The 27,722-nt window shown below is 42.1% G+C and overlaps 1 protein-coding gene and 1 pseudogene across 2 annotated transcripts; one reads left to right on the forward strand and one right to left on the reverse strand.

The window, feature by feature from the left end:
• Window positions 1-315: 315 nt before the first annotated feature.
• MAEA (macrophage erythroblast attacher, E3 ubiquitin ligase) lies at window positions 316-27,380 on the reverse strand. Of its 2 annotated transcripts, XM_035137355.2 has the most exons (10): window positions 27,089-27,380; window positions 16,671-16,853; window positions 14,977-15,180; window positions 11,770-11,892; window positions 11,221-11,232; window positions 7,123-7,199; window positions 4,702-4,810; window positions 4,202-4,335; window positions 3,447-3,642; window positions 316-1,656 (listed from the first exon to the last, which is right to left on the reverse strand). In XM_035137355.2, the coding sequence occupies exons 1-10, from the start codon at window positions 27,155-27,157 to the stop codon at window positions 1,561-1,563; spliced, it is 1,203 nt and encodes a 400-aa protein (XP_034993246.1). In that variant the 5' UTR covers window positions 27,158-27,380; the 3' UTR covers window positions 316-1,560. The 2 variants fall into 2 exon arrangements, with proteins under 2 accessions (XP_034993246.1, XP_034993247.1); XM_035137356.2 differs by lacking the exon at window positions 11,221-11,232 and having other exon boundaries at window positions 27,089-27,378.
• On the forward strand, window positions 13,330-13,989 carry LOC118096092 (peptidyl-prolyl cis-trans isomerase-like 3; annotated as a pseudogene).
• Window positions 27,381-27,722: the final 342 nt, after the last annotated feature.

A 27,722-nucleotide genomic window follows, 5' to 3' on the forward strand; every position in this document is an offset into this window, starting at 1 on the left:
AGTATCCCAATTCCACATCTAAATGTATCTCCTAGCCAATTCTACACCCTTCCCAGAATTTTGAAGGTGTACGGGATCAAGTGCTTAGAGGAGATGAGCACATCTGTCCCTTTATCTGTTCAGTTTTCAAACATACAGTATCTATCATCCAATAATCAGACAAGTATCCAGAAAATGCGGAGTTGTCACCAGTATTAGGTAAACTATCTGTAATATAGTGAAAGTTAACTCCCCGCACCAATTCCTAGTTTCAAGAACAAATTAACATTCTACTGTACTGTCAACTAAGGAAAAGAAACAATGATTATAAAAGGGTTTATGTTTACAGTCTTTATTAGCTAATCAACATCAACATGCAAAAATAAATGCTAAATACAAACTTCTACCATATGTTTTTTTCCAACTACAATGGTTTTATTTGGAGAGTGATAAGGATGTGATTTGCAGCTGTTAAAATTGAACTAATCTCTTGTGTAATGAATACCCTAAAATTACATAATTAATCCTGCAAGGCATCTTCAAAATTTGCCCAACACTTAAGGTTACCAGCTGATCTTTATGTGAGTACATTCTCAAAGTAAGAAATAAGGCAGTAGCACTAATGGTTTGATATTGAATCCTATGCACATAGTAACTAATAAATGAAGAATTTTAACACTATGGTCAACTGGAAGAAGGACAGACATACAAGCAGTGCATTGTGCCTGTAATGTTTTCAGTTACTTCATATTTATGCAGTCTTCCCAAGATGGTCAATGTGTAGAGGGTTTTTGGAAGAGAATAAACCCTTACAGTTCTTTTCAAAGAACTCCTAACTGATCCAGTTAAATCAGCCTTGTGTTAGTGTTGTCGTCAAGCATCTACTATGGCCCATGGGATCATTTCAAAGGCAGAATATAAGAGGATTTCAAACAAAAGGGTCTTAGCCAATTGCTAACACAGAAAAAGGAAGCACACAGACCTACATCACACTTTTGACATTGCAAATGTATTTCCAGTTTATGTGTCTCATGCTGACAACCACATTTGAAGGGGAGATGCACGTGTGTGCGTGCACACACTTGAGGCCACAAGGTCGACACACATTCAGAGGCTGTGACTGGCCCCAGTTCCCTGGTGCATGTATCACAGTTTTGCATATTTGGCCCCTTCAAATAATATGTTCTTCCATACATGGGCACATATTGGTGATGTTGAAAACAGGTCTGGAAGTGTGAAATGGCCCTTTGAGGTTCACTGTAACTTTTTTCTCATGTGAAAACTGTCCATTTTTTGAGCTGAGTTTTTTGCTGGATGATTATTTGAGAAAAGTCCAATTGCTGTAACAAAATCCAAACATTCAACATTTGTTCCCTCCAAGTACAACCTTTTAGTCACACTTCCTCAGTTTCTAAGAGTGTATATTGTTGTTCATTGATCTTTGGTCGCAATAAAAAATGCCACCAACCAATCTGATTCCCACCCCAGCTCTCTTAGCCACACTCAAGATCTTTCTCTACAGGTCATGCCAAAATATATTATGTCAAATTCCAGCGGCACTTCATTGTATGTACGAGGGAATTACATAATGTAGACCTTCTCAGCTTGTGAGAAGTTGAAGACTTCTTTGGTTCTTGGGCAAACTACTTTATCATCTTGACGAACAGAAAGCAAAGACTGAAACAAAAAGAAGAGAGATTAATTAAGATAGTCCCAAAGTGAAATAAAGTGTTTATCCATTCTTCAGTTTCTGTTATCTTAACTGCAAAGTTTTAAGAGTTGGCAACAGCTATACACAATTTGAGACTCTACACTGCTATATACACACACTAGCCAATGTCTGTTCAGCCTTTTTGTAATCCTATTTTTACTGATTTCTTATTATTTACAATATTTATATACTGCCCAATAAAAATTATTTGGGTGGTTTAAAGGTTTAAACCAAGTAAGACACATAATAACACAGAATAAAACTAGGAAATGCGTAAGACCCAAGTAAAAATTTGCAACAAGTTAACATTAGTGCAAGAATCTAAAAAGCAATAAAATAAAAATATTAAAAAGGCTTCACAATATAGGCACCAGGCAAGTTTCTCCATGGAGGGCATCCCACAACTGTAAAGGTCCTCTCCGTGATAGCCAGGTGCTGAGTTTCCTTTGATGGGAATTCAGGGAAGGGCATTGAAAGATGATTTTAAGTTCTGGAATAGGTGCATGTAGGAAAAGGTGATCTTTCTGGTAAACTGTCAACCAAAGCCAATCAGAGCTTTAAATGGTTCATAGCAACCCTTTGAACTGGACCTGAAAATGGACTATAAAGCTAGTGAAGTTGGTGAAGCACTGGTATATGAGCATTATTAATCCGTCTCAGTTGGTTGCTGCTCTATTTTGGAGCAACTGAAGATGCAAGACAAACTGAAGTTTCTGGACCATCTTCAAAAGAATCCCCCATGTATAATGCATTCCAGCAATCCAAACAGGAGGTTAACAGGTATCAAAAGTTGTAGCAAAGCTATCTATTTCCACAGTCAATACATCAGCTTAAGCTAATAAAAGGTATTCTGAGCCACTGAGGCTACTTATGCCTCTAGTGACAATGAAAGAGTAGGCCAAAACTGCATGTGAGCCCTTAAGGCAGGCATGGCCAAAATTGGCCCTCCAGCTGTTTTGGGACTACAACTCCCATTATCCCTAGCTAACAGGACCAGCACTCAGGGATGACGGGAATTGTAGTCCCAAAACAGCTGGAGGGCCAAGTTTGGCCGTGCTCGCCTTAAGGGGAATGTAACCACCTCTAGTCCACATGAGCACCACTTAGCCAGGCTGACAAACCACCCTATAACAGCATTCAGTGTTGGCTAGATTGAGTCTGAGGTCTCTGGGCCCATTACTGTGCTCAAAACCAGATCTGTTTATTATGCTCAACGTATTCAAGAATTCAGAAGTTATTTCATCCGGAGCGTCTTACACTTCTTACCATTAACCCACAAAGATAATTTTCTGAAGCTCTGTCCTCTGCTGAATTCAACTAAAGGCCTAAGCAAATTATCGAAGCCTTTTGTAGAAAGCTGCACAAGTTAAAAGTCGGAAGATTCAATCAAGTTCATTTCCAAACCAATTTAACGTCATTACTGTCAAACCTTGGTTTACGTCTACTTCTGTTTGCGACCGCTTCGGCAAGCGACCGCCACGGACCCGAAAGTGTTTACATCCGGGTTCTGCGGCGTCGGATGTGCAGACACGATTTGCGCAGCTCTTGCATGCGCAGAAGCGATCTGTGCAGCGCGTGCAGAAGCGCTCTATCGGCGCTTCGTGCACGTGCAGAAGTGTGCCTTTGGGGAGTGACCACTTCGGCGAGCGACCGCCTCCACGGAACGGTTTGGTTGCAAACCGAGGTACCACTGTATCTGTTTTAGGAAACCACATATATCTCAATAGTTTGAAACATCTATTGAAAAAACACTTACATTGTATCCATACACATATCCATTTGGAAGCATCATGGGAGGATTATTTTCATTCATCACATCTCCTGAAATCTTGCAGACTAGTCGGGAGTTGGCACAATGTGCCATTGGCAGAGGCTGAGCCAGCTTATTTAGGGATTTGCTACAAACTGGGCAGTCAGGGTTTTTGGAACTGCCATCCTCTTTATAACATTGTCTATTTAAAAGTGAGTTAAAGGATAACAGATAAATTACATATTTGAATAATAAACACCAAACAAAGAACTCAGTTGTTACAGCAGATGGCTTTTAGGTTTGTATGAAGAAAGTGGATCTGCAGGTGCAGATGTTGATTTCAAGGGCAACCGGTTTTATTTTTGTATACTTCTGAGCCCCCTAAACCTGTTAAATTCTCAGCTCACTAAAACAGCGGCCAAGACACCCGATGGCTCAGGCTTGCTCAATTTTTTTTACCCAGCGCGTAAAAATGCATGAGTGTTTTCTGAATTCTGATATTACAAAAAATTAAATAAAATCTCATTTTACATCAAGATTAAGAGCCTGTGTGTCATGCAATCTGCATTTTGGAGGACACAAACTATGAAAGATGGCTGCTCTGTGTTTTTTTTTTAAGTATTCAAGGCATAAACATATATCTTAAATTTTGACATAAATTTGCCAAATGCAGCTCAAGAAACAGGTAGTCTACAAAAAAAATGAAGTTTTAAGGACTACCGGTAAGTTTCAGCACCCCACTGTGATGCACTGAAGGATACGGTGTTTTTATAGCTGAAAGCCCGGCCTGGAGTGTTATAGTAAAGACAGAGTTGTTCCCCAGCTGATGCAGCCTGTAGTTATCATATCTAAACTGCTGGATTAGCATCCTCCACCGGGCAGGGTCCAGAAGATCCTGTGGGGGGAACACAGACACAAAAAGCAAAAGGCAGATTGTGACATTCCAATAGTTTCAAAGTATTGGGAATGTAATTATGTACTGCAACCAGTTGAACCTGGATTTTTTTTGTGCGTCTCAATTTTAATACTTTCAAATAGACCAGCGGGGAATCACAACCATTCCCAGCTGTCAATATTGAGAAGCAGATTAACAGAACATTTCGCCAATAGCAACAAGCAGGTTAAATACATGTTTGAAATCCTCAATATTTAATAATGGGCATCAATTTAGAGTCAGTAATCATTAGCGCATCAGTAGACCGAAAAAAAGAAAGAAAAAACCCTCTGCCCATCTTTTTAGCATAATAAAATTGACACATACCTTGTAAGGAGAGATATGAGTATCTGAAGGGAAGGCCAACATTCCCATCACCTGTCGTACCTCGTCCAGTTGATTTCCTTCGGCCTGGCTGAAATGCTTCCTTGCATGTCTGAAATTCAGAATGCAAAATTACTCTGCTTGCATCCTTGCATCCTCAGCATCCCTGAAGAAGTGTGCATGCACACGAAAGCTCATACCAATGGCAAACTTAGTTGGTCTCTAAGGTGCTACTGGAAGGAATTTTTTGTTTATAATTTTGTAGCATCTCAACATTTGCTTTATGTTCTTTTTATGAAGTACCAACCCTTACCTAGAAAGAGAAACATTTTTCGAAGCAAATCTTACAACCCCAGGAAGTTTTCTCACTTATCTATGAAAGTATTACATTTCTGAGCCACAAAGTTTATTCCAAAAGAGAATTCAATGAACCGTGATCATCCACCATCAAAACACCATTTTTGTTCCAAGTCCTGGGGAGTGTCTGATTCAAATATAGTGCTAACCATGGTCAAGAGACTGAGGGGTGTGTACACTCCCTCACCTACAATGTCACCACCATAGCAAGAATGGTGTGGGAACACTTTTGATTTTCATGTAGCAGTGTGAGGGCTGGTGAGGACCAACATGCTGTCAAGTCCGCTGTTGCAGAACAGGAAGAATTGCTGCTGTGGCAACAACCAGGTACCAGAAGAAGAGTTCTGGCATTCTGAACATCAGCTGGTCCATTCAATGCAATCATCTCACAACCTCTGCTTTTGATTCTGTGTGACCAACACAGCTAGTATGTCCCCAGTCACCTTCCTTGCTGCACCCCTTGTCCCAGGATAAGACGGTGTTGAGTAAGAAAAACAAAAATTTGCTGAATACAGGTAACTCACAACATAGGCGCATTTAACTTGCACACATTAAACTTTACAGTACAGTATTGGCATTTTTAAAAAAAATTAAAAGAGTGCAGGTATCTGGGAAGAAAGACTTTGGCAATCCTAACTGCAATTGAACAAAAAGTGTTTTGGTTTTTACACACTATCCCTGGAACATAATCCCCATGTAAGTTGAGGGTTGCCTGCATTTTAAGGCATTAGTTTAGAGCAGGCATAGGCAAACTTGGCCCTCCAGCTGTTTTGGGACTACAATTCCCATCATGCCTAGCTAACAGGACCAGTGGTCAGGGATTATGGGAATTTTAGGCCCAAAACAGCTGGAGGGCCAAGTTTGCCCGTGCCTGGTTTGGAGACACAACATGTCAGTTTAACAAAGCAGTAATGGTGCTGTACAACAGCTCTAAAATGGTCTAAAGAAAACAAACAAAAAATCTAAGAACACAGAGTTACAGTAATACACCGTGAGTCGTTTATCTAACTCCAAAAAGCAGGACTCCCTCAATACAAGGCCTGACAGGTGTTTAGCTATGGTTATCTGAGCAAATTCATTCTACTTGCTGGCTTGCAGCTAGAAAAGTCACATATTCTAATGGCTCCTCCTAATAGTTTACTGTATTGTGCCTATTCGATGACTCATCATGCAAACTGAGCTCTTCACAATCATATCAAAGTCCCAAGGGTTATATCGCACGCCACCAACAAATGGCAAACAGGGAAGAGTGATGATAGAGACTGGATCAATTCTCAATGGTTCCCACAGTTTACTTTTATCGTATTTAAATCAATCTGCAACCTGAGATACAATTGAGAAGGGGTAAATATTGATCCTCATCACAGTTTGAGTAACTTGGGATAGTTAATCACTAGCCCAATGGTGTTCAAGTGTAGTATCTGACACCTTATCTGACATCATGTTCTATGATGGAACTTATTTCTACCTCATCCCCTTTACATTATCCTACCACCTACAACGCTACTAACACCAGCACTGTACCTAGCAGAAAAAAATGATGGCAAGTCTTAACGTATCATGTAGCAAAAGGCCTTTCTAGCTGTCTTAATATTTCCAGTTTAGGTTTGGAAAAGTTTAGCTTCTTGGATCATCATCTCTGCTTCCTTAAGGAAGGATTTCTGGAAAGAGATGGGTTGCACCTCAAAGTGGTTGGCAAGAATATGTTTGCTAAGAGTCTCACAAACCTGATCACGAGAGCTTTAAACTAAATCCCATGGGGAAAAGAGGATAATAGCTGGTCGATGGGAACACTTGGCACTGGGGATAATAGCATCACTGACACACATTAAACTGAGGTGGTGCTCCAGAAACCTGCTAAAGGGCAGGAAACTACGAGGAGGAAGCAGCTGGAAGGAATGACTTGTATCTATATTAACGTACAGGGTATAGGAACCAAGCAAAACAAATCTGAGCAAATATGGTCTAATAGGCATCACTGAAACCTAGTGGAATGAGACTCATGACTGGAATGTAGAAATTGAGGATTATAACTAGCACAAAATTCTGCACACCCTATTTCCATACCTGACAGCATCCAGTCTCTTGTTTTGTCGAATAAGTTCAATGAACTCCTGAATCCTTAGGCTGAACTCCAGACAGCTCTAAGATTAAAGAAAAGGCAGGGTCTTAGATGTGGCCACATTTAACCTGTGATCTTAGACATACTGACTTTACATTACACTGAAATCAATAGTAGTTTTGAGTTTATATATTTAGGATTAAGGTGTATGCAGTTCTATTTGTTGGTGTTTATGTCAACAATGATGTGCTACTAAATTATAATTAGTATTATTATAATACTATCATATTGTATCATAATATAGGTTTGAGTTTCATAAAAACAAATCTATTTGCACCTCAGAATTGAAAGGTATTAAAAATCCTGTTACTATGACTAAAGTCTGATTTCTAGCCAGTGTTACCTATCTGCATTTTAAATTTGAATTCTGTGCCTTAACTGAAAATACTTTCTGAGAAGCAACAATCAGAAATAGGATCTGCATCTTTCAATGAGACCTCTTTGAACAGGAATAAGTTATTATTCCACCCTACTTAATAAAATTGAAAGAAAATCAAAAGGCATTTGTTCATCGGGGGGAAATTAGATGGACTGAGGTCATCTGCAGGTTAAATGTTTACTTGGTGATAACAGATCACCAAGTCCCCTTATTATTTGTTCATTGTAATGCAAAGAGCTTGTATTAAAACTAACCTTCACTTAAAACCGATCCTAATGTTCTCTTTTGATATACAAGCATTAATCAATTGCACTGCAATATTATCCATGTGCCTAAAGGTTTTTTTAAATATCATTAAGTGGGGGATGCTGTTTTTGAAGTTACTTTCGGTTTAAAACTGCAGTCTGCTTACATCAAGGCAGAGTTAAAATACTCTTCCCCAACCTAACACCCTCCGGATGTTCTGGACCTGCACCAGCCCCATCTGCTGACTATGCTGTATGGAGCCGATAGGAGTTGCAGTCCAAAACATCTGCAGGGCACCAAGTTGCAGAAGGAAGAGTTAAGGAACACATTGCAACGTGTGTATGTATGGATAAATGCTACAACTTGCACTGGACCAGACATTGTCACGTCTGTACTGCTATGGCAGCTCTCCTCCTTCACACCACTGTGGCAAGTTACAGCTTCAGGATCACATATCCTGCAATTTTATACTTGGGGGAGGGGCTGCACTATAGTTAACTGTATACTGTACAATATGCTTCAGCACTATAAAGAGGTTCCCCCCCCCCGAATTTAAAGGACACTACACATTCATATTCTGCTCTCTTCCGCTTATCTTGTAGTAAACCTTTTTCATAAAACATTACGTAACGATTGTATGCCACTGAAATCCTATACTGCCAAAGTCGACAGGACCTTGGACAGTAAGGTTTCTGCATGCAACTAGACTGTACCGAGAATTTGCAAAACAAAGAGCTGGTGTGGCAAAGCAAATGTTGGTACTTACCATGGTAAGTTCCTTCTCTGGAGGGAGAAAGGGGATCCTGTGTGGGTTGTCACTGCCCACTTCTCCACTGGCAGGAAGTCACACTTTTGAGAGGGCACGCCTGGTGGGCAGGGAAACCCCCTCACCAGTTCAATTCGTGCTTAAGCAAGTAACTGTATAGCCAAAAACTAAACAACTTAACAGAACAGGAAGGAAAAGGAACACAACTTGTTAGGAGAAAGGAACTCAGCCGTCCCACAGTGGGACATACCACTCGGTTCCTGAGGTCCAGTCCCAAGAGGTTCTAATGACCCCTGCAAGGTAGCCCAGGTGAAGAAGTGAAGAATGGTATGGGCTAAAGAATAAGCGAAGGGAAAACCGGGGTGGAGGGAGAGGGAGAGAGAGAAGAGGCCCCTGAACATTGGTGGTGGGGCCCCCAAACCCCTGGCTCTTTGTGTCTAATGGCACAAGTGGTCACTTGGGAAGACTGGATCCCCTCCCTACAGAGAAAGAACTTAACATGGTAAGGACCAACATTTACTTTTCTTTTAGTAGAAGAAGGGAATCCTGTGTGGGATGTATCTCAGCAATTAACAGACTGGTTAACTGTGGGTAATGGTGTTCACCACCTACTGAAGCACTCATTTCCCAAAGGAGGCCTTGGGCTGAGTTGTAAATGTTTAGCTAGTAATGGCTCATGAAGGTGGGACATGAGAACCAGATGGCCGCCCTGCATATGTCACCCAGAGGGGCTTGGGTGCAAAATGCCGCTGAGGCGGCTGCGCTCCTGGTGAAAATGGGCTGTGATACCCAAAAGAGCCCGCCCCACTCCAGGAACCCACGCTGTGTCCCTTGGATCTGGACTTGAAGGAAACAAACATGAATTCTGATAGGTGGAATTCCACTGTGCACCTGAAGTAGATCCTGATGGGCCTGAACACATCTAGAGAGTATCATTCCTTCTCCCTATCCGACTCGGGCTTTGAGAAGAAGGAAGGGAGGACCACCTCTTGAGCCCTGTGGAGGCTGGCATTAACCTTTAGGATGAAGGTCTAATCACAGCCTGACGGACTCCTTCGGAATAATACATAACTCCTGGTGGACAGAAAGGGCTGCAATCTCAGATACCTGCCAGGCTGAGGTGATAGCCGCTAGGAAAAGAGCCTTCCAGCTCAGGAACTTCAGAGGTACCATCTGCAGGTCCTCAAAGGGGTGGGGGAGACCAGTGAGCACCTTCAGTACCATGTGGAGGTCCTAGGTGTGGAACCTGTGCACTTTATTATTATTATTAGTAGTAGTAGTAGAAGAAGAGGACGAGAAGAGTTTGGATTTGATATCCCACTTTATCACTACCCTAAGGAGTCTCAAAGTGGCTAACAATCTCCTTTCCCTTCCTTCCCCACAACAAACACTCTGTGAGGCTGAGAGACTTCAGAGAAGTGTGACTAACCCAAGGTTACCCAGCAGCTGCATGTGGAGGAGCAGGGACACAAACCCGGTTCACCAGATTACGAGTCCACCACTCTTAACCACTACACCACGCTGGGTCTCTAATAGTAGTAGTAGTAGTAGTAGTAGTAGTAGCAGCAGCAGCAGCAGCAGTAGCAGTATACCACCCTTCATCCAAAGATCCCAGGGCAGTTTTAGCAGCACTGCCAAAAAGCATTTGAACAAGGAGAAGGAACTCAGAGGGGCTCCTGCTGACCTAAACACTGAGCCCAAGGCTGTTACTTGTCTGCCGAGGGTGTTGAGGCAGAGCCCTTTGTCCAGGCTAGGATGTCCATTGTCTTCCCTGTCCGGGGTTCCCAATGACTCTTCTGATGAGTCTACAGAGAGCTCCATCCTCCTAAGCAGATTTCCTCCTGGGCAAAACCACCTTCCATCGCTTTTCACCCATTTATGAAACCTTCCGCCCACTACAGAATGTCCAGAAGCCTCCAAGCTTGAAAGGCCAAAGAAAATGGATACTTGAAGGAAGTAAAGGAGAGATTGATGATGCTAGGACCGAGCGAAAAAGTGGCAGGCAGAAGAGGAGCGGGAGTAGAAAGATGATCCAGGAACAAAGCAAATGAAAGATCAACGGAAAATGCCTTTCAAAATGGTGTTCCCACCTTCTCTCTTTTGCTGTGCCTGGAGCTCCCAGCAAGAGCAACCTTCAGTGAAGCTAGTAGGAAGTTAAATTGTCTGGGGGGGGGTGCCCTGCCCACCAGCTGTACCCTCAAAAATTTGACTTTCTGCCAGTGGAGAGGTGGGCAGTGACAACCCACAAATGACCCCTTTCCTCCTCTACAGAGAAATAACTTATCATGGCAAGTACCAATGTTTGCTTTACACCACACCAGCATGTGGTGGGGCAGAGCCACCCTGCTAACTTAGCATTGCTACTTTTTACCTAGATGGTGCTGGGACAAAGTGGAGGCTGTGTGTGAACACCAGCAGCCTCACTAGTAAAACTGCCTTGCCACATTCCCATCTAGGTAAACAACAGGGGTGCCGGAACTGGGACCTTGGCTCTGCAGCACCACACACACCACTTCTGGCTAAGACACAGCCATGGATCAAGAGGTACCTGGTTTCAATCATCGTCTCTGCCAAGAACTCCTTAGGTGGCCTTAGGGAGCTGAAGTAGACAGTGGCTTGCCTATCTGCAATGTGTAGATAATGTTGACTTACCTTAGAGGAATGCTGTAAAAACAAGGATTACCTATGTTAAGTGCACTCAACACTTTTTAAAGCACTATAATTATTTTCAAGCAAGGAAATGTAACTGCATGTGGTTATGCTGCCCAGAAACGAACTTCTACCAAAGGCACCTTTCCCCAATATGAAATTACATCTGTTCGCACCCAATTCAATCTTCCTACTATAAAACTTGAGCTTTGCTTACAGAAAGCTTCTCAGTAGAATACAAAATTGTAGCTATGTAAGCCCTGTACTTCTCCACATACTTGCCCAAGTTATTTTCACACACAAGATATATAAAACTTATTTTGTTAGGTAAAGGTAATTTAGTAAGTATACTTTAATCAACTGGAAACAAATTTTGCCCATGATACAGCCTCATCACATGGGACAACTTCTAAGAATCAAGCTAGATTACATTAAATGCATTTTTAACCTGGTGGTAGTGGTTATTGTTTATCCATTCACCCTTCCTCATTCAGGCATAATCTTTTTTGCAACCTATAAAGGTTACATTAAAGCACCATCCAGTTTGCATACCTTCATCTTCCTGAGCCTAGATTTGTTATCATGACACCAAGCTAAGCAGGTCATTGTTTCTTGTCTTTCCAAGGATTCTTCTACTTCTTTGGCAGTCAGGAACATCTCAATATTTACCAGATCCTAAATAGAGATAGGAGTGTGGGAGAGAGAAAGAAAAAGTGAGAGACAAGGTAGTTACTCACCAGAGGCAGAGGAATGACACCATATACAGCTTTCATTAAGATAACTAATAAGCTTTACAAGATGACCCAAACATTTAGGTTTTTCCTTTTTGTGGGGAGAAGGGAGGGATTTGCGAGCACCAACATAAGGACAGTAGAACTCCTTTTCCTTAATGAAGAAAGATTTTTATCCAAATCCCAATCAATGTCTATGAATTAAAAAAAATAAAACATTTATACTGGCCAAAATCTGAAGAGCTATTTTAAGTACACTCAAGGGCTTGGACATGTCTAGGGAATCTTAGCTTTTTCCCTTTGAGGAATAGGCCCCAATAATCTGTCACAAACTGCGTTTCAAAACTTCTTCAGTGTCAAAGAATGTTTGCCATGTACAGTGGTGGGGGGCTGCTGTTCAAGAAACATAGCTAAAGTTCCCTGAACATGTGGAACTAGTTGTGCAGTGCTTTGGTTCCAAGCTTTTAAGTATTTCCTTTTGAAATAACCTGATTTAAAATACTGGAATTCAATACAAACATACGGAAGTCTATATCCAAACAAAATGAACCCCTGCTTCTCTATCAAACACGATGAGTTAGTCTGCTTTCCTATACAAAAAAACAAACAGAGGCAAAGATGTGTGACTTGAAGTCAAGCACTGTAAATTACACAATACAATGTGCATTTCTTAATGCCAAAAGCATCTTTTCATTGCATGAAAAAATAACCCTGCTTCTGGGAAGTTTGGAGCACTTTACCTTCAAGTCCTGACCTGTGTCTAGAGGACCATACAAAATCTCAATTCCACAACTGTTCATCAAAGAAGAGAAATTTTGTAAACTAGAAGCATGTGAACTGTAAGATTGAAGACTTTGGATTACTCTCCAGAGTGTCTTCAGCAGTAGAAGGTTTGAAATACTTACACTATACGATACTACAGGTGCAACAAACAAGTTATTTATACGTGTACTGTAATATAGTTACTACTTAAGAAAAGTTAGAGAAAAACAGCAATGAGGTTTAGAGATCTCTTCCTTGCGAGCACTTTTCAACTGTTCCCCTTCTTTGTCATAGGTCAATGAGAATTTTTACATATACTGTATATTTTGGAAACTTGGAAACTTGTTTAGTTTTCTATGCATTTGGACTCCTCTTAGGATATTGAAACCATTTTTTTGCATGATGATTCCTGAGCCCAAGAAGCAGGTTTTTGTCTAAGTGGATACAATTGGATTCCATATTGAATCAAGATGGCAGAATGAGCCTTTCAAAGAGGAGCAAAGGAGTGGCAAGGCTGCCTGGAGTCCCATCCCCACTTATTTAGAGCTGTGAAATCCTGACAGATTCAAATGGTGTTGCCCCTTCTGACTGATATGCTCTGCATTCCTAGTCAGCAAAGATGACTGTGACCCTACATACCAATGTGGGATAAATTAAAAGAGAGCTATTCTGTGAAAAAGCACCCAAGGCTTGTGGAAATTTTTTGGCACTCTGCACTAGTAACTACTACAATGGCTGTATTTTCCACTGGAAGATCAAAGGATTTATGGTGCAGACCAAAACTCCAACAGGTTCTGGAAAAGGAGGAACTATGTTGTACCAACCACTCAATATTCTCAGTGGAGAGGTTACATTAAGTAATACGTCTGAATGTTGAATTTTGTAAGCGTATATCTGGAGACAATGGATAAAACTGACACCATTAGATGTAAGTGTCGAATGGTTATTGTATTTGTATAAAAACAATTAAAATTTGTTTAAAAGAAAAGGAGGAAAGAGCTTTTGGGGCATAAGATTTGAAGATGAATAGAGTGAATACTTAAAACACAGTGTTCATGGAGTTGTTTCCATGGAAAATAATGGTCCAAAAACAAATGTATCCCAATTCTTCATCACCCATGACAAACAGCCACACCTGGACAAGAAATACACTATTTAGGAAGGTAATCGATGGCTTGGATGAGCTGGAGAAATTGACAGTTAGCGAGAATACATTGCACCCTCTTAATGACATAATGTTAAAGATGTTACAATTCATGCTAATTCTTCTGCTCAATAGCTAAAAATACCAATGCAGATTTCTGAAGGGCTGGTTTGAAAAACTGCTGGTGAGTCTTTGAAGACAGATGGAGCTTGTGCATTCTCTCTTGGATTATGGACTTGGATTATGCTTTTCAAATTTCAACATTTCACAGGACAAAAGGCCACATTTGATGTGTGAAATTGTACACATTTAAGAAAGCTGGGTTCACTTTTTAAAAAATAATAAAGAAAAAAGAAAAAATAGAAAAAATGAGCCTTTCAAAACTGCAGATTCTTCTTGGTTTCTTAGAATTCCCAATGCCAAGTAAGCAGCTGCTACTATTTTATATCTGATACGTAGTCAGATACAGCATCAGTACTTAAAATGGTATATGAAAATACTTCCTGAACTGCAAGCCAGGAAAATGTACAATTTCTCTCCAGTATAAAACCTTCCTGTACTTGGAAAATGAAGGACAGAGAGGAAGACACAAGCTTAGTACTCTCTTTGATAAGTTGTAGTCTTCCATTTGTTGGCTATGTTTGGTTTTTGATAGCTGATCCAGTCAGGCATAGGGTCAAATACGGGGTGAAGAATGGGGGAAGAGAAGGGGCATGATCGCAAAGAGTTGGAAGGGACCCTGTGGGTCATCTAGTCCAACCGGCTGCAATACAGGAATAACATAAGGCAGTGAACATAGTGTTTGCTTCCCTGTCTTGTGGCTTACCATGCTTTACCATGCCTGTCCCGACAGGAAGCTGCCTCCATAACATCACCCCCTCCCCCAAAATCAGGATCTAGTCTCCCAGCCTTAAAGACTCAGTAGGCACCCCAGCACTGAATGATTGCCTTTGAGGTCTCCACGACAACCTTTCATTTCTCAAGGAAAGTGATGTCTTCCAGATAAGCAGTAGTAATAACAATCTAATAACTGGAAGTAGCCGGGGGGAGCAGATAGCTATCTAGATTCCAGACAGTACCAAATAAAGCAGCCTTTTGTACTTCATCACAGCAAATACCAACCTCAATACCACTTTGCCTGGCCAGCTTTACAGCTGTATTGTAATAGCCACATCGCAAGAGATGCTCCACCATCATACGATCCATGCGTTTTTTCTTCCACATATTAGCAGCAGCTGGTTGATCACTGCTGTGCTCCTTGAGATGCTCAATCCTGCGCTTGCATAATTTTGCACTCTCGTCTTCAGCCTGGATTGATTCCACTGCCTATATCAAGAAACCCCTCATTCAGTCATAAGTTACACTGAACAGGTGTGTACCCCACATTTCACATTTTCTACCATGTAAATGTAGAAAAATATAGACAACCTACTAAGAAAGACAACATCAAATACAACACCCTCACCCCACCCTGGCAACAGTCAAGTCACAGTATTAATACGTAGCTGAAACATATACTATTCTACCCAGGACTATGGAACACACACAAACAGCCATTATTACCATCTACCACTTATTTGTTAACATCCTTGCAGTTAATGGAGATACTGGAGGAATCAACTGTCATACCATGAACATGCAACTGTTTAACAAAGGAAGTTGATGCTTCTGACAAAGGGCAGAACATGACTTTTCAGTAACGCACAGTGCTTATTTTGCAGTTATCATACACGTATAGTTAAAATATTGGTGGGACCAGAACCTTGTGAAATCTTCCTATCAAAAATTTATAACCCGAATCTAATACAAAGGTGACACATCTCACTTAAATCAATGGGCTTAACTACAGCCACAACTGTGCTGAATTATGGTCCAGAACCTGTGCAACACTATGTACAGTAGACTCACAATCTGCGCACATTTAACTTGCAACTTTAGTGCTTGGTGGCCAACCAGCTGATATCACACAAATTAAGCACATGGAAGGCAGACCGCTTAAAAGCTCTCAGGCTTGCGTACTGGATTCTGGGAAGGCATCACATGGGCTCTGGAAGGCTCCTGCAAGACCTCACAGGAGCCCCCCCAGAGCCTGGTAAGCAGGCAGAAGAGCTTAAAATCTTAAAAGCTCTCCACCTTGCTGGGGTGGGGGTAAGCAAATACATGATTTTGGTTTTATGTGCAAAAAGGATTTGCATTTTTCCAACCTGGGTTTACTCCTCATTTTTTCTATATTCTACTTTGAGTTCCTTGTTAGGTCATTTGGGGGCTGAAGAATATTATCCTATTTAAACAAACATTTAGAAGTTAAGTTTTCATCAAAAACAGATCTGTAGCTTCCTAGATCTTTTAAAAAACGACACCTCTCAGCAAGTCCTTGTGTTTATGACATACATTTCTTTCTTGGCATAGCCCCTAAAGAACATAAGAGTAGCCTGCTGGATCAGGCCAACGGCACATCTAATCCAGCATCCTGTTCTCACAGTGGCCAACCAGATGTCTATGGGAATCCAGCAAGCAGAACTTTATCCTCCCATGGTTTCCAGCAATTGGTATTCAGAAGCTTTGCTGCCTCTGACTGTATAGGCCAAGCATCCCCAAACTTCGGCCCTCCAGATGTTTTGGACTACAATTCCCATCTTCCCTGACCACTGATCCTGTTAGCTTGGGATCATGGGAGTTGTAGGCCAAAACATCTGGAGGGCCGCAGTATGGGGATGCTTGGTATAGGCAGAGCATAGCCATTGTAGCTTGTAGCAACTGATAGCCCTCTCCTTCTCCATGAATGTCTAATCCTCTTTTAAAGCCATCCAACTTACCTTTCTTTTCAGAACACTGAGTTTTTCAACTACTCCATCAAGGAGACTAACCACCGAATCCACAGCTGGGCAGCTGCTCAGCGTCTTCTCCAGCTCTGCTACAACCATAGTTACGTGGCTAGTCTCTCGGTCAATGTTTTTCTGAGCAGCTCGGAAGCGTTTGTTCAGTGTTTCGTATGGTACCTTTAAGAAGAAGAAAAATTAAAACAGTGTTTACATCAAAACTATTGTGCTTAGATTTCTATTTAGGAAGATAGGAAGCAGCCTTATACTGAGTCACACCATTGGCCCACTGAGCTCATTACACCAGCCTTTGCCCAATGTACAGCACATACGCCAAGTTGGAGAAGCCTGGTCTCCACTGATGGACAGCAACTTTCCATAGATCTGAAGGTGTGTTTTCCAGTCCTACATGAATATGTTTACTGTATCTTATGTGGAAAACTCTCAATAAAAAATAATTTTAAATAATTTATTTAAAAATATCCATGTTGGCTTGGCTCTCCCTCCATAAAGGTAAAGGGACCCCTGACCATTAGGTCCAGTCGTGACCGACTCTGGGGTTGCAGCGCTCATCTCGCGTTATTGGCCGAGGGAGCTGGTGTACAGCTTCCAGGTCATGTGGCCAGCATGACTAAGCTGCTTCTGGCGAACCAGAACAGCGCACAGAAACGCCATTTACCTTCCCGCTACAGCAGTACCTATGTATTTATCTACTTGCACTTTGACGTGCTTTCGAACTGCTAGGTTGGCAGGAGCAGGGACTGAGCAACGGGAGCTCACCCCGTCGTGGGGATTCAAACCGCTGACCTTCTGATCGGCAAGCCCTAGGCTCTGTGATTTAACCCATAGCGTCCCTCCATAAAGGTGTTCTAATCACTGTATCTCCAGCTGCAGGTCTCATTCAATATGTCAAAGTACTTAAAGCACTCAGGCATTTGATATGTTCTATGTGGTATCTTTTTCTGGATTAGTCTTGATCAAGCATCTAACAAAGCAGATATAAATTTCTGTAAAACTGCCTTCCAATCCACAAGCTGCAATCTGAGTTTAAATTCTGTGTTCCACTTACTTCTGATGGAGTCTAAATTAGGAGTTTGTATTCCTCAGCATTTGAAATGCTAACATTTATGAAGACTTCTTGTGAAAACCACAGCACAGGTCCCCTGCAGCACCTCAAGTGGGTCTACCACAGTGAGCACACATCTGGACCAAATTGTTCCTCAGGTTATATGCATTGCTATGCTGCCTCGGGGACAGGAATTGAATTCCTCCCAAAAGGCTAAAAGGTAAAGGTAAAGGGACACCTGACCATTTGGTCCAGTCGTGACTGATTCTGGGGTTGCGGCGCTCATCTTGCATTATTGGCCGAGGGAGCTGGCGTACAGCTTCCAGGTCATGTGGCCAGCATGACTAAGCCGCTTCTGGCAAACCAGAGAAGCACATGGAAACACTGTTTACCTTCCCACTTGGACCGGTACCTATTCATCTACTTGTACTTTGACGTGCTTTCGAACTGCTAGGTTGGCAGGAACAACGGGAGCTCACCCCGTCGCAGGGATTCGAAACGCCGACCTTCTGATCGGCAAGCCCGAGGCTCAGTGGTTTAACCCACAGCGCCACCCGCGTCCCTCCCAAAAGGCTACAATGCTACAAATGCTTTAAATTTATTGTTTTCACACAGAATTTATGGGAGATTTACAATAACTTTATCTAAACATCCACAGGAATGGTTTGCTTGCTAGTCATACATGAAATGCCCCAAATGATGAGATGGGCATGAGCATTAGAGTCAAAATGAAGTTGAACCACAATCAACATCTAGGCAGCTTTTGTATGAGTATATTGCGCATGCGCAGGGCACCTTGAATGCTTAGAGCCTAGAGCTACTTAGCAGGGATACTAAATATAGAGACTAGGTAGATAAAAATTAGGTATTGCCCTTATGACCCAACTAACATGATATATTAGAACAAAAGAGACAAAAGATGTGATAATTTTATCAGAAGTTGGAATCCTCTTATTTAATACTGTTTGAAAATAAATTCAGTGCTCTTTATTCAAAGTTTTGATTCAAATTATAAGTAACTGCAACTATAACACAATTAAACAGTACGTTTTTTACATTTAATATATCTTTTAAATGTATGCATTGTTGAATATTGATAGAAAACTAATAAACTTCCCCTCCATTCATAGTTTAAAAACAATACAGACCATTTATTTGCTTCCTGAAATCCAATACACACTTAAGAATTCTTTGTATGTATTTGCCTTGACCTTGTCACTCAATAATCCCAGAAATTTGTCAAGCTGAAGAGCAGTATGAACTACGCAAACAATTATGCTAGTACAGAAGTGCCAACAAATACCCTTTCCCCCAACTTTTATAAAACACAGTGAAGCCTGTAGGTATAACACAGCAAACATAAGAAACCTAACCCCTCTCTCTCTATGCTTGGCTACGACGGCAATAAAGTGTTGTTGTAACCAAGTATTTGCCTATATAATCAACTTTTAGCCAGAGTTTTGAATAGCACTTCAGATAAGCACCATTATATATTGAGGAGGAGATGGGATGGGATGGGACAGAGAAGCCATGCCCCTCCAGAGCTTCAGCTGGCCACCTACTTTTGGTGGCTGTGCATTTGGCCTCTGCATGAAAGGAAGCCTACACATGTACAATGTTATCACAGAGCTCCCCCCCCTTCATAGACACAAGGCTATGGGAGAGGAGAGTGGCTAGTGGGAACATGAAACATGGCCTGTGAGCACAATCCCACTATTCCTCATATGTTCACCCACTGCACAAGGTCACCCATCTAAATATCCCTATTATTCTTTTCAGAGTGGACTAAAATACCATAATACTGTACCACTGTTGAGCAAGAAATAGGAAAGGGGTTTAAGCTCCTCAACACAAACCTATAAGCTGTTCCAACTGTCTTACAATCCACCTTAGTGCAAATCCCAATGATTCAAAAATACTCCACACGCCAAGACAAGCAAACAAGTAGCACCATCTCTATTTTCCCAACACAATGATTTTTGCATCACAATGGAATTGTTTCATACGGTATCAATGGGTATAGCTGAGCCTCTATCTGCTGTTAAGACAAGACCTCTCACAGGCTGGGCAGAAGCTGTGCACCCTTAAAATGCTTCTGTCAACTTGAGTAGAGGTTAAACTAAGGGAGCCCACTGAGAAGCATATGCAATCTGAAGGCAGCAGGATTTGGAGAACAGAGAGAATGGAATATGCTGTCATGGGAAATGTGGTAATAGGATCACACAATGAATAGAATCAGCCTTGCAAGCTGTTTTAGTTATTTATTTAACATATTTTTTTTCTTAACCACCCTTCATCAGAAGATTATACTGCAGTGCACACAGTGTTCGAAATTGCCATTGTTCTAGGCGCGTTTTGCGACAGGGAATTTCATAAACGCAAGCAGTTTCTGAGCTCTGGCCGCAGTACTGCGCCTACAATTTCAAATTAAAATTGCCACTGTGACTCAGAAAAAAAATCCCAACCAAGTTCAATGGGGCTTCCTCCCAAGTAAAATGAGCATGGATTGGGAACCTGAACATTTTTTCTTTTCTTTTAAACCCAACAATGCTTTGTTTAGGTTTTAGTTGCCTTGTTTAATGTACTTTTAATGTATGATGTGCTTTTAATTTAAACATACTAGCCAGTTAGTTATGGTCTAAGTAGTGCATGTTAAAGTGTTATCTACCTCAGACTCACATAGGGATGCTTAAAATCAAAACAAATTTTGGAGTGGGATCACTGAAAGGCCCTTAAGCCTTAGCTTTGCGAACTGGACACTCAAGGTGGGTGCACAGGCTTTTAATACAGTGGAACCTCGGTTTACGCCTACCTCCGTTTACGAATGCAGCGGACCCAAGAGTGTTTACATCCGGGTTCCGCGGTGTCGGATGCGCAGACGCGATCTGCGCAGCTTGCACGTGCGCAGAAGCGCTCTATCGGCGCTTTGCGCACATGCAGAAGCATGCCTTTGGCGAGCGAACACCTCCCCGGAACAGATTGCGTTCGCAAACCGAGGTACCACTGTATGTGTTAATTGTGGTGCCAAAAAGATATATTTATATGCAGTGCTGTTTTTCTGGGGGGACGCATACCCCTAAACATTTTGTGAATCTAAGTTTGGCCTCATTGAAGGGCAGTATTTCAATATGAGTGGGAAAATGAGAGTACCCCTAAACATTTTTTAAAGAAAAAAGCACTGCTTATATGAAGGAAAGGGGGTGTAGGGAGAATCCAGGGCTTGTCTGCAGAGTGGAAGGGAAGGAGGGCCTTTTCTGCCTCCCCACTTTCAGCCACTCTCTGAAGACTGCAGAAGTGACCATATTAAGAATATTAGGGGGGGGGGTCAGGCATGGGGAGCATGACTTTGTTTTTTGAAGTCTTCAGATGCAGACTAGACCATGTGAAAAACGAACATAATATTTTAGCTGCAGTTCATCCATTTTCAGCTTTGTATTCTTGTTATAAAAAAGTGTGCCTAGACATTCCGTTCTTGCATCCAAAACCTAGGTATAAGGTGCCATTTAGCTCCTAGCTTTCATATCTCTGTTTCTAACACTGAGTGCACAGAATGAATAAAAATATTCACACAACAAATGAATACAATTAGTAAAGTGCAGAGGTTCCCCCTACCATAGGGATGGGCATTAACAGTTCAAATAGTTATATAATATTGACATTATAAGAATAAAGATAAAAAATTATATGATATACCCTACACACCCTGAATAGATTTGCTAGCTGTTACTGAAAATTCTCATTTTTAAAAAGCATAACAAATGTTATTACCTTTTTATTCAGCCATTCTCCAAGAAGTTCAGAACAACATAGTTGTCTGAATGATTTTATACTAACAGTATGGTGAGAATGAGAACATGACTGCCTCAACATTACCTAATAAGTTTATTGTCAAACAAGGATTCAAATTTGGGTCTCCGTGGTGCTAGACTTGGTTCATTCAACTATACCAGGGAATGAACATCTGTGGCTCTCAGGATGCTGCTCAACATCTGGAGGGCGGCCCTCCAGGGCCGAGGGCCACAGATTATCCACCCATGAACACACCTTTGCCACTGATAATGTAAAGGGGGTGGAGAGGAGATGAACAAGGCAATTGATTACTCAACTTCCAACAGCTGGGTGAGATGGGAAGCAAATAAAACAACATAGCATCTGGATGGAGTAGCGCTACTCCAGAGCAGTATTACACAGTTGATGGGACATAGGCAGCGCTAATTTAATTGTATTTCATTATTTTATATGTAAGCTGGCTTCCAGAGCTTACATATAAAGGCATGCTTGATCACATAAATGTAGATCCAGCATTCTACCCATAAGCTTGCACCAAAAGACCCCCTCATGAAGCAAAATAATCTGGTAATAAAACTGAATTTCCTTTGATTAATCTTTTTACATAAAAAAATGGCATCACAAATATTGCCATTATCAAAGACAAAGTAAAACCTATACAAAAAATAATCAAGAAAGGGAAATCTACAAAGACAATAAAATCAGTGCTAAATATGTAAGTAAATAAAATTATAGACTGACTAATGCTCCAAGCATTCATGCCACTTCTATCAAGGAGAGAGATTGCTGGGTACCAGCTTGGGGGAGTGCAATGACCTACAATGTTTTGCTTCCCTCCACACAACTGGTTTGTCAGAAGGGAATGGTATTGTATTCCTTTCATTGCTTTCTTCAACCCTCTAGGCCTGATCGTCCACCACCCGTTTCTGAATTTCTGCTCCAGATAGACAGATCAAACTAAGGTTTCTAGACATATGTAATGTTTTTAAATTTCAATATATCATTACTACTAAACCTTTTACATTTTATACACTGTTGGGCACTACACTTGTTTCATACAATCCTCCTGAGATTCTGGAACATACTGCAGGATGTCATCAACTGAGATCACTATAGGAACCTAAGGAGCATTGATGAACGTACTAGAACTTTCTTTGCTTTCTGCAGTCTTACTCCTCCTTGCTCTTTTCTACCTAATTAGAAAAGGTATAATTAACAATAATTTCATATTGTTTGATAATTTTATCATGTTTGTTGACTTTTTTAATACTGGAAACCATTTTGTTATTTCATTTTATTTGCAAAACTAAAAAAGCAACACATCAGTGGAAATTGATATACTGTACTGTGTGTATATATATATATATACACACACACACAAACATATATATACACTCAGCAATCCCATTGTGTTTTGTTTTTACTTCTGAATAGTTTTGTATAATATAGCACAGTACTGTAAAAAAAAAAATGGTGGTATTCATCAATAGAAAATCTGAACCATATAAACAGTAATTCTAATAGTAACCAATGATAACCACCAAGGAAGCAGGTTTGAATAGTTCAGAGTTCAGTTCCTTAAATGTAAACAGCAGCTTAAACCAGGGCAGTGAAACAAACTGTCCAAGGGCTGCATGCAGCCTTGAGGCATTTCTGGCAGCTTTCGGCAACATTTGGCACATGCCCCACAGCCCTCGTGCTGTGCTGCCTTCCCAAAGCTGGGTAAGCAAGGCGCTGGAATTTGGGAAGGAGGAGAGAGGACTCTAGGACACTGTTACAGCCCTCTCACCTCTTCCCAAGAGGCCTCTCACCTCCTTCCCAAAGCCTAATTAGCAGTTTCCCAGCTTTGGGGATAAGTTGGAAGAGCTATAGGACTGTGCCAGAGCCTCACATTTCCTTCCCAAGGTCCCACACCTTGCTTTGCTGGCTTTGGGAATGCAGCACAAGGGCTTGCAGGGAGGTTATCCAATTTTGGCCTCAGTTCCCCCCCCCCTGCATATGACAAGGTGCATGAGTTCTATGTTGAAGTACTCTTGCAGCCAACTTGGCTTGAAAAGTTGGATCACCCTTAAACCGTTCTCACTGATCCAACACTGCAAGAACTGAAAAAAGTGTATTAATTCTGATGTTTAATTCATCAGCTGGAATATACAACTAAAAACCCTTAGTAAAAGGGGTACTTTAGAAAAGCCTTATACAAACAAATAAGTATACCTGGTTTTAAATTGACTTCACTTAACATTCATAACCCCGATACAAAATAAAAACACACGTCCTCTGAAGCTATAACACAATCACCAAGATCTTTTCAATGGGCTGTAGTTCTTCAATTTCCCTTCTGTTCCTAATGTACATGGATTTTTAAAAGTTTGTAAAGCTCAAGCAGGAGATCATGTTGATTCAGCTATATGCTTTAAAAAAGAGGAAAGATGCTGAAGAAAGGGAAAGCATACAGAAGATGTTATCAACACATGACAAGTTCAAAGAGGAAAAGGAGGCTTGTTTTTTTCCAGTCAATTGTGCAATTTTTACTACACATACCTAAGAGATGAGAGGCCTTTCCATTTTTCATTTTCTATCACTATTCATGACGGAATTATTTCCATCCCAACTATTAGACTCCTATATACAATATACAATTTGATTTACTCACCTTATGATACTATGACTCAAGCCAACATACTTTTGGCATCACTATTAACTATGGTGTACTAGGAAGAGCTACACCTTTTATTAATAGCTCTCTTCCATTAAAATGTTTGTACCTTGTTATCAAGATCCTCCGTTCAGGCTTTAAGACAAATGCCATGCCAATGAATCATTTGCCTCTTTTCTGCACCAGTTTAGTTTAGTTCTAAGGAGCTTTTTCCAGATAGCCCTTGGCCTCCCTTTCTGTATACAAACACAAGAAACATGCTCTCGGGAGCAAACTTTTTATTTCCCCCTCTAACTTATATTTATCCTTATTCTAGTCCATCCATGCATCTATGGAACCCTCAAGATTATTCCAGGCATTAGCTGGTCAAAGAGAAAGCCTTTGGAAACAAGGTGCTCATTGAGCAGGTGGTTACACTTGGATTTTGGAATTTTCCATAATCTGATTTCCAGCTGCATTTTGTTACCGAAACAGTACAGTGGTAACCTCTGGTTGCGAACGGGATCCATTCCGGAGCCCCGTTCACAACATGAGCAGTATGCAACCTGCACCTGCGCGCACGCAGGTCACAATTCGACACTTCTGTGCATGATGTCATTCGACGCTTCTGCGCTTGCGCAAACTGCCGAACCCGGAAGTAACCCGTTCCGTTACTTCCGGGTTCGGTGTATTCGTAACCCGTGTTGTACGCAACCCGCAGCATTCGTATCCAAAGGTATGACTGTATTCATCATCCTGGTGTAGGCAAATAAAGTTCTATTAATGCTTCTGAACCTCCTGGTAGTTTTTTTTTGCAACTATCAAGCATGGTATCCTGCTCAATGTCTAAAGTGAGGAGTAGGGGTACTACATCTACTGGTACATCAGAAATGGGGACCCTGTAACCCTCCATGTGTTGTAGGATTTAACTCCTAGCAAGCATGTCCTATATGGTAAGGAACATCAGGAACCACAGTCCAAAATTTGGATGGCCGTAAGTTCCTCCTAATCATAATGAAAGCACTGAAAGTCATCTAGGGATTTGGGGGCCAGACTCATCAGTGTTCTAATGACACCATATCCACTTCTTTGTTTCATCAAATTCAGATGATGCTGTGAAAATTTGAAATGAATACAGTCAAACCTCAATTGTTGAACGTAAGCCTTTTAGGCTTCCGAAATGTTCAACAACCGAGGCACGGCTTCCAATTGGTTGCAGGAGCTTCCTGCACTCAAGTGGAAGCCCGTCGGACGTTCGGCTTCCAAAAAACGTTTGAAAACAGGAGCATTTACTTTCGGGTTTTTGGCGTTCCGCAGCTGAAACTTCCAAAACGGAGGGATCCAAGGTTTGACTGTATCTGGGATTAGTAACAGACTGGAACAGACTTCCAACTGAAGCTCAACCCTGATATGACAGATATGCTATTAAGCTGTTCATCCAAGAGCTGGTATGTGGCCTATTCCCCTTAAAAGGCTGTGTTGCCAGTTTGGGAATAGAATCAGAGCTATCTCTATCGCTGGGAGTTCAAGTGGCTCAAAGCACCTTCCACTGGCTTTGGCTGGTGCTCCAACAGCAGTCTCTAGGAAAGAGCACAACTTAGCACACTACTCTAAGCCAGTGGAATAACAGTCTGGTCACAGATATTTGTGCTGTGGAGGTGCCCAGTTAGTACTACTGCAATGTACTCTAGGTGAGGCTACCCTTAAAGATAGTCTGAAAACTACAGGCAACTAGGTATCTAAACCAGGCATATGGAACACATCTTGCAAGCCCTGAAACCATTGGCTCCTAGTTTGCTTTGGGGGTCTAATTCAAGGTGCCAATTTTTTAACGTTCAAAGCCCTAGATAGCTTTGGACTGCAAAGCCTCAAATGGTGACTCTTTCCACAAGAATCTGGTCAGTTTCTCATATAAGAGAAACTCCCACAGGTAAATCTGAGGTGAGGAGGGTAACCCAGGACAGGACATTTTCTTTTATAGTGTTTACTTTCCTAGGGAAACACACCACCTTGTTTTCAGAGCCAGATAAGGAGGATTAGTCTGACTGACAAGTTTCAGCTACATACCTTAAAAAAAACCTTTTACTCATAAATGTTATGATGGATGGATATGTTGACGTATTGTACGATTCTACCCCTTCATCTTTCTTCTTCTCCCCCCCCCCAACCATGGTGTTGTGTGTGCGGTGTAGTCGCTTGGAGACCTTCAAATGACAAGCGACTAAATGGTTTAATGAATTAAATAATAGCAAACCTGATCTCACCACCATCACCACCAAAAAAAGCCCCGGTTTTAAAACAAAGGCACATGTTTTTATATATTCATTTTGCGCGTGCCCGTTTTTTAAAAAGAGAACCTACCAAGATAAATACCATGAATAGCAAAGACAAGGCTGCATGGGTGAAGCCTCTCGCCACATCACATCACATACACACACAAAATGAAGATTAAGTCTCTCACCATATATGTGTGTGTGTGTGCGTGCGTGTGTATCGTGGGGGTGGGGTGTATATACATATGTGGGTGGGTGGGTGTATATAGTGTGTGTGTGTGTAAATATATATATATACACACACACATACACATATATACAGGGTGAGTCTTTTAAAAGAGGCCCCGTGGAACATGTGCACTCTGTATCCACAGGGCCTCTTTTAAAGGACTCACCCTGTATATATATATTTACATTTACATATGTATGTGTACACACACACGAGATAACAAGAGAGAGCATCGCTCGTTCTCGGGGCCCCCTTTACCATGCTCCTCTCGGTAGCGCCTCGGATGCCCCCGGCTGCGTTCGTGCGAAACGCAGGGAGGAGTCTCCCCCCGCCAGGGAAAGGAGGCCTCGGAGGAAGAGGGGCCGCCGCGCTTTCTCGCCTCGCGGAGGGGCCGCGCCGTGCCGGGGAAAGCGGCCCACCCACCTTGAGCGTGGGGTACTCCTGCACCTTCAGAGTCATCGAGAGCTGAGCGGCCGACTCCTGCACCGCCATCTTGGACCGAGCACCAAACGCCAACGCCGCCGCCGCCACGGCGCCGCCTCCGCCCGCCCGCCTGCGCTGCTCCTTCTCCTCACAGAACCCCGAGGAAGCCTTTGGTACCCCCTCGCGAACTGCACCCTGGGAGATAAAGCGCTTCCGCCTCCCCCACCCACCCTCGGCCGTCGGATGACAGACGAGTCCAGCCCAAGGGCCCTCGCTCGCTTCCTTCCTTCCTTCCTTCCGCTCCCCCCCCCCTTTTTTTTAAAGCAGGATGGTTCGTGCCATTAGCGCGACGGGCTGACGCAAGGAAGCAGGGCAGCCAATCAGAGCGCCCCTCTGACACCCGTTCTTGTCTGCCTCTCTGTTTGCGATGTTTAAGCAGGAATCTGTAAAAGCAGGTTGGGTTGGGGAGGAAGTGACGGGAAGGGAGGGACTTGACGAAACGAGGAGAGGCTTCTGGTTCGCCCTGATTGACACCTTCCGGCCGCCGCGCGCCGTCGCCGTCCCTTCGGCCAATCCAAGCCGACGGTGGGCGGGACTCGCTGGACGCGGAGTCTGAGGCGGCGCTTTCGAGTTC

The sequence above is a fragment of the Zootoca vivipara genome, chromosome 5 (assembly GCF_963506605.1).
Source record: "Zootoca vivipara chromosome 5, rZooViv1.1, whole genome shotgun sequence".
In the NCBI taxonomy this organism is placed as follows: Eukaryota; Metazoa; Chordata; class Lepidosauria; order Squamata; family Lacertidae; genus Zootoca; species Zootoca vivipara.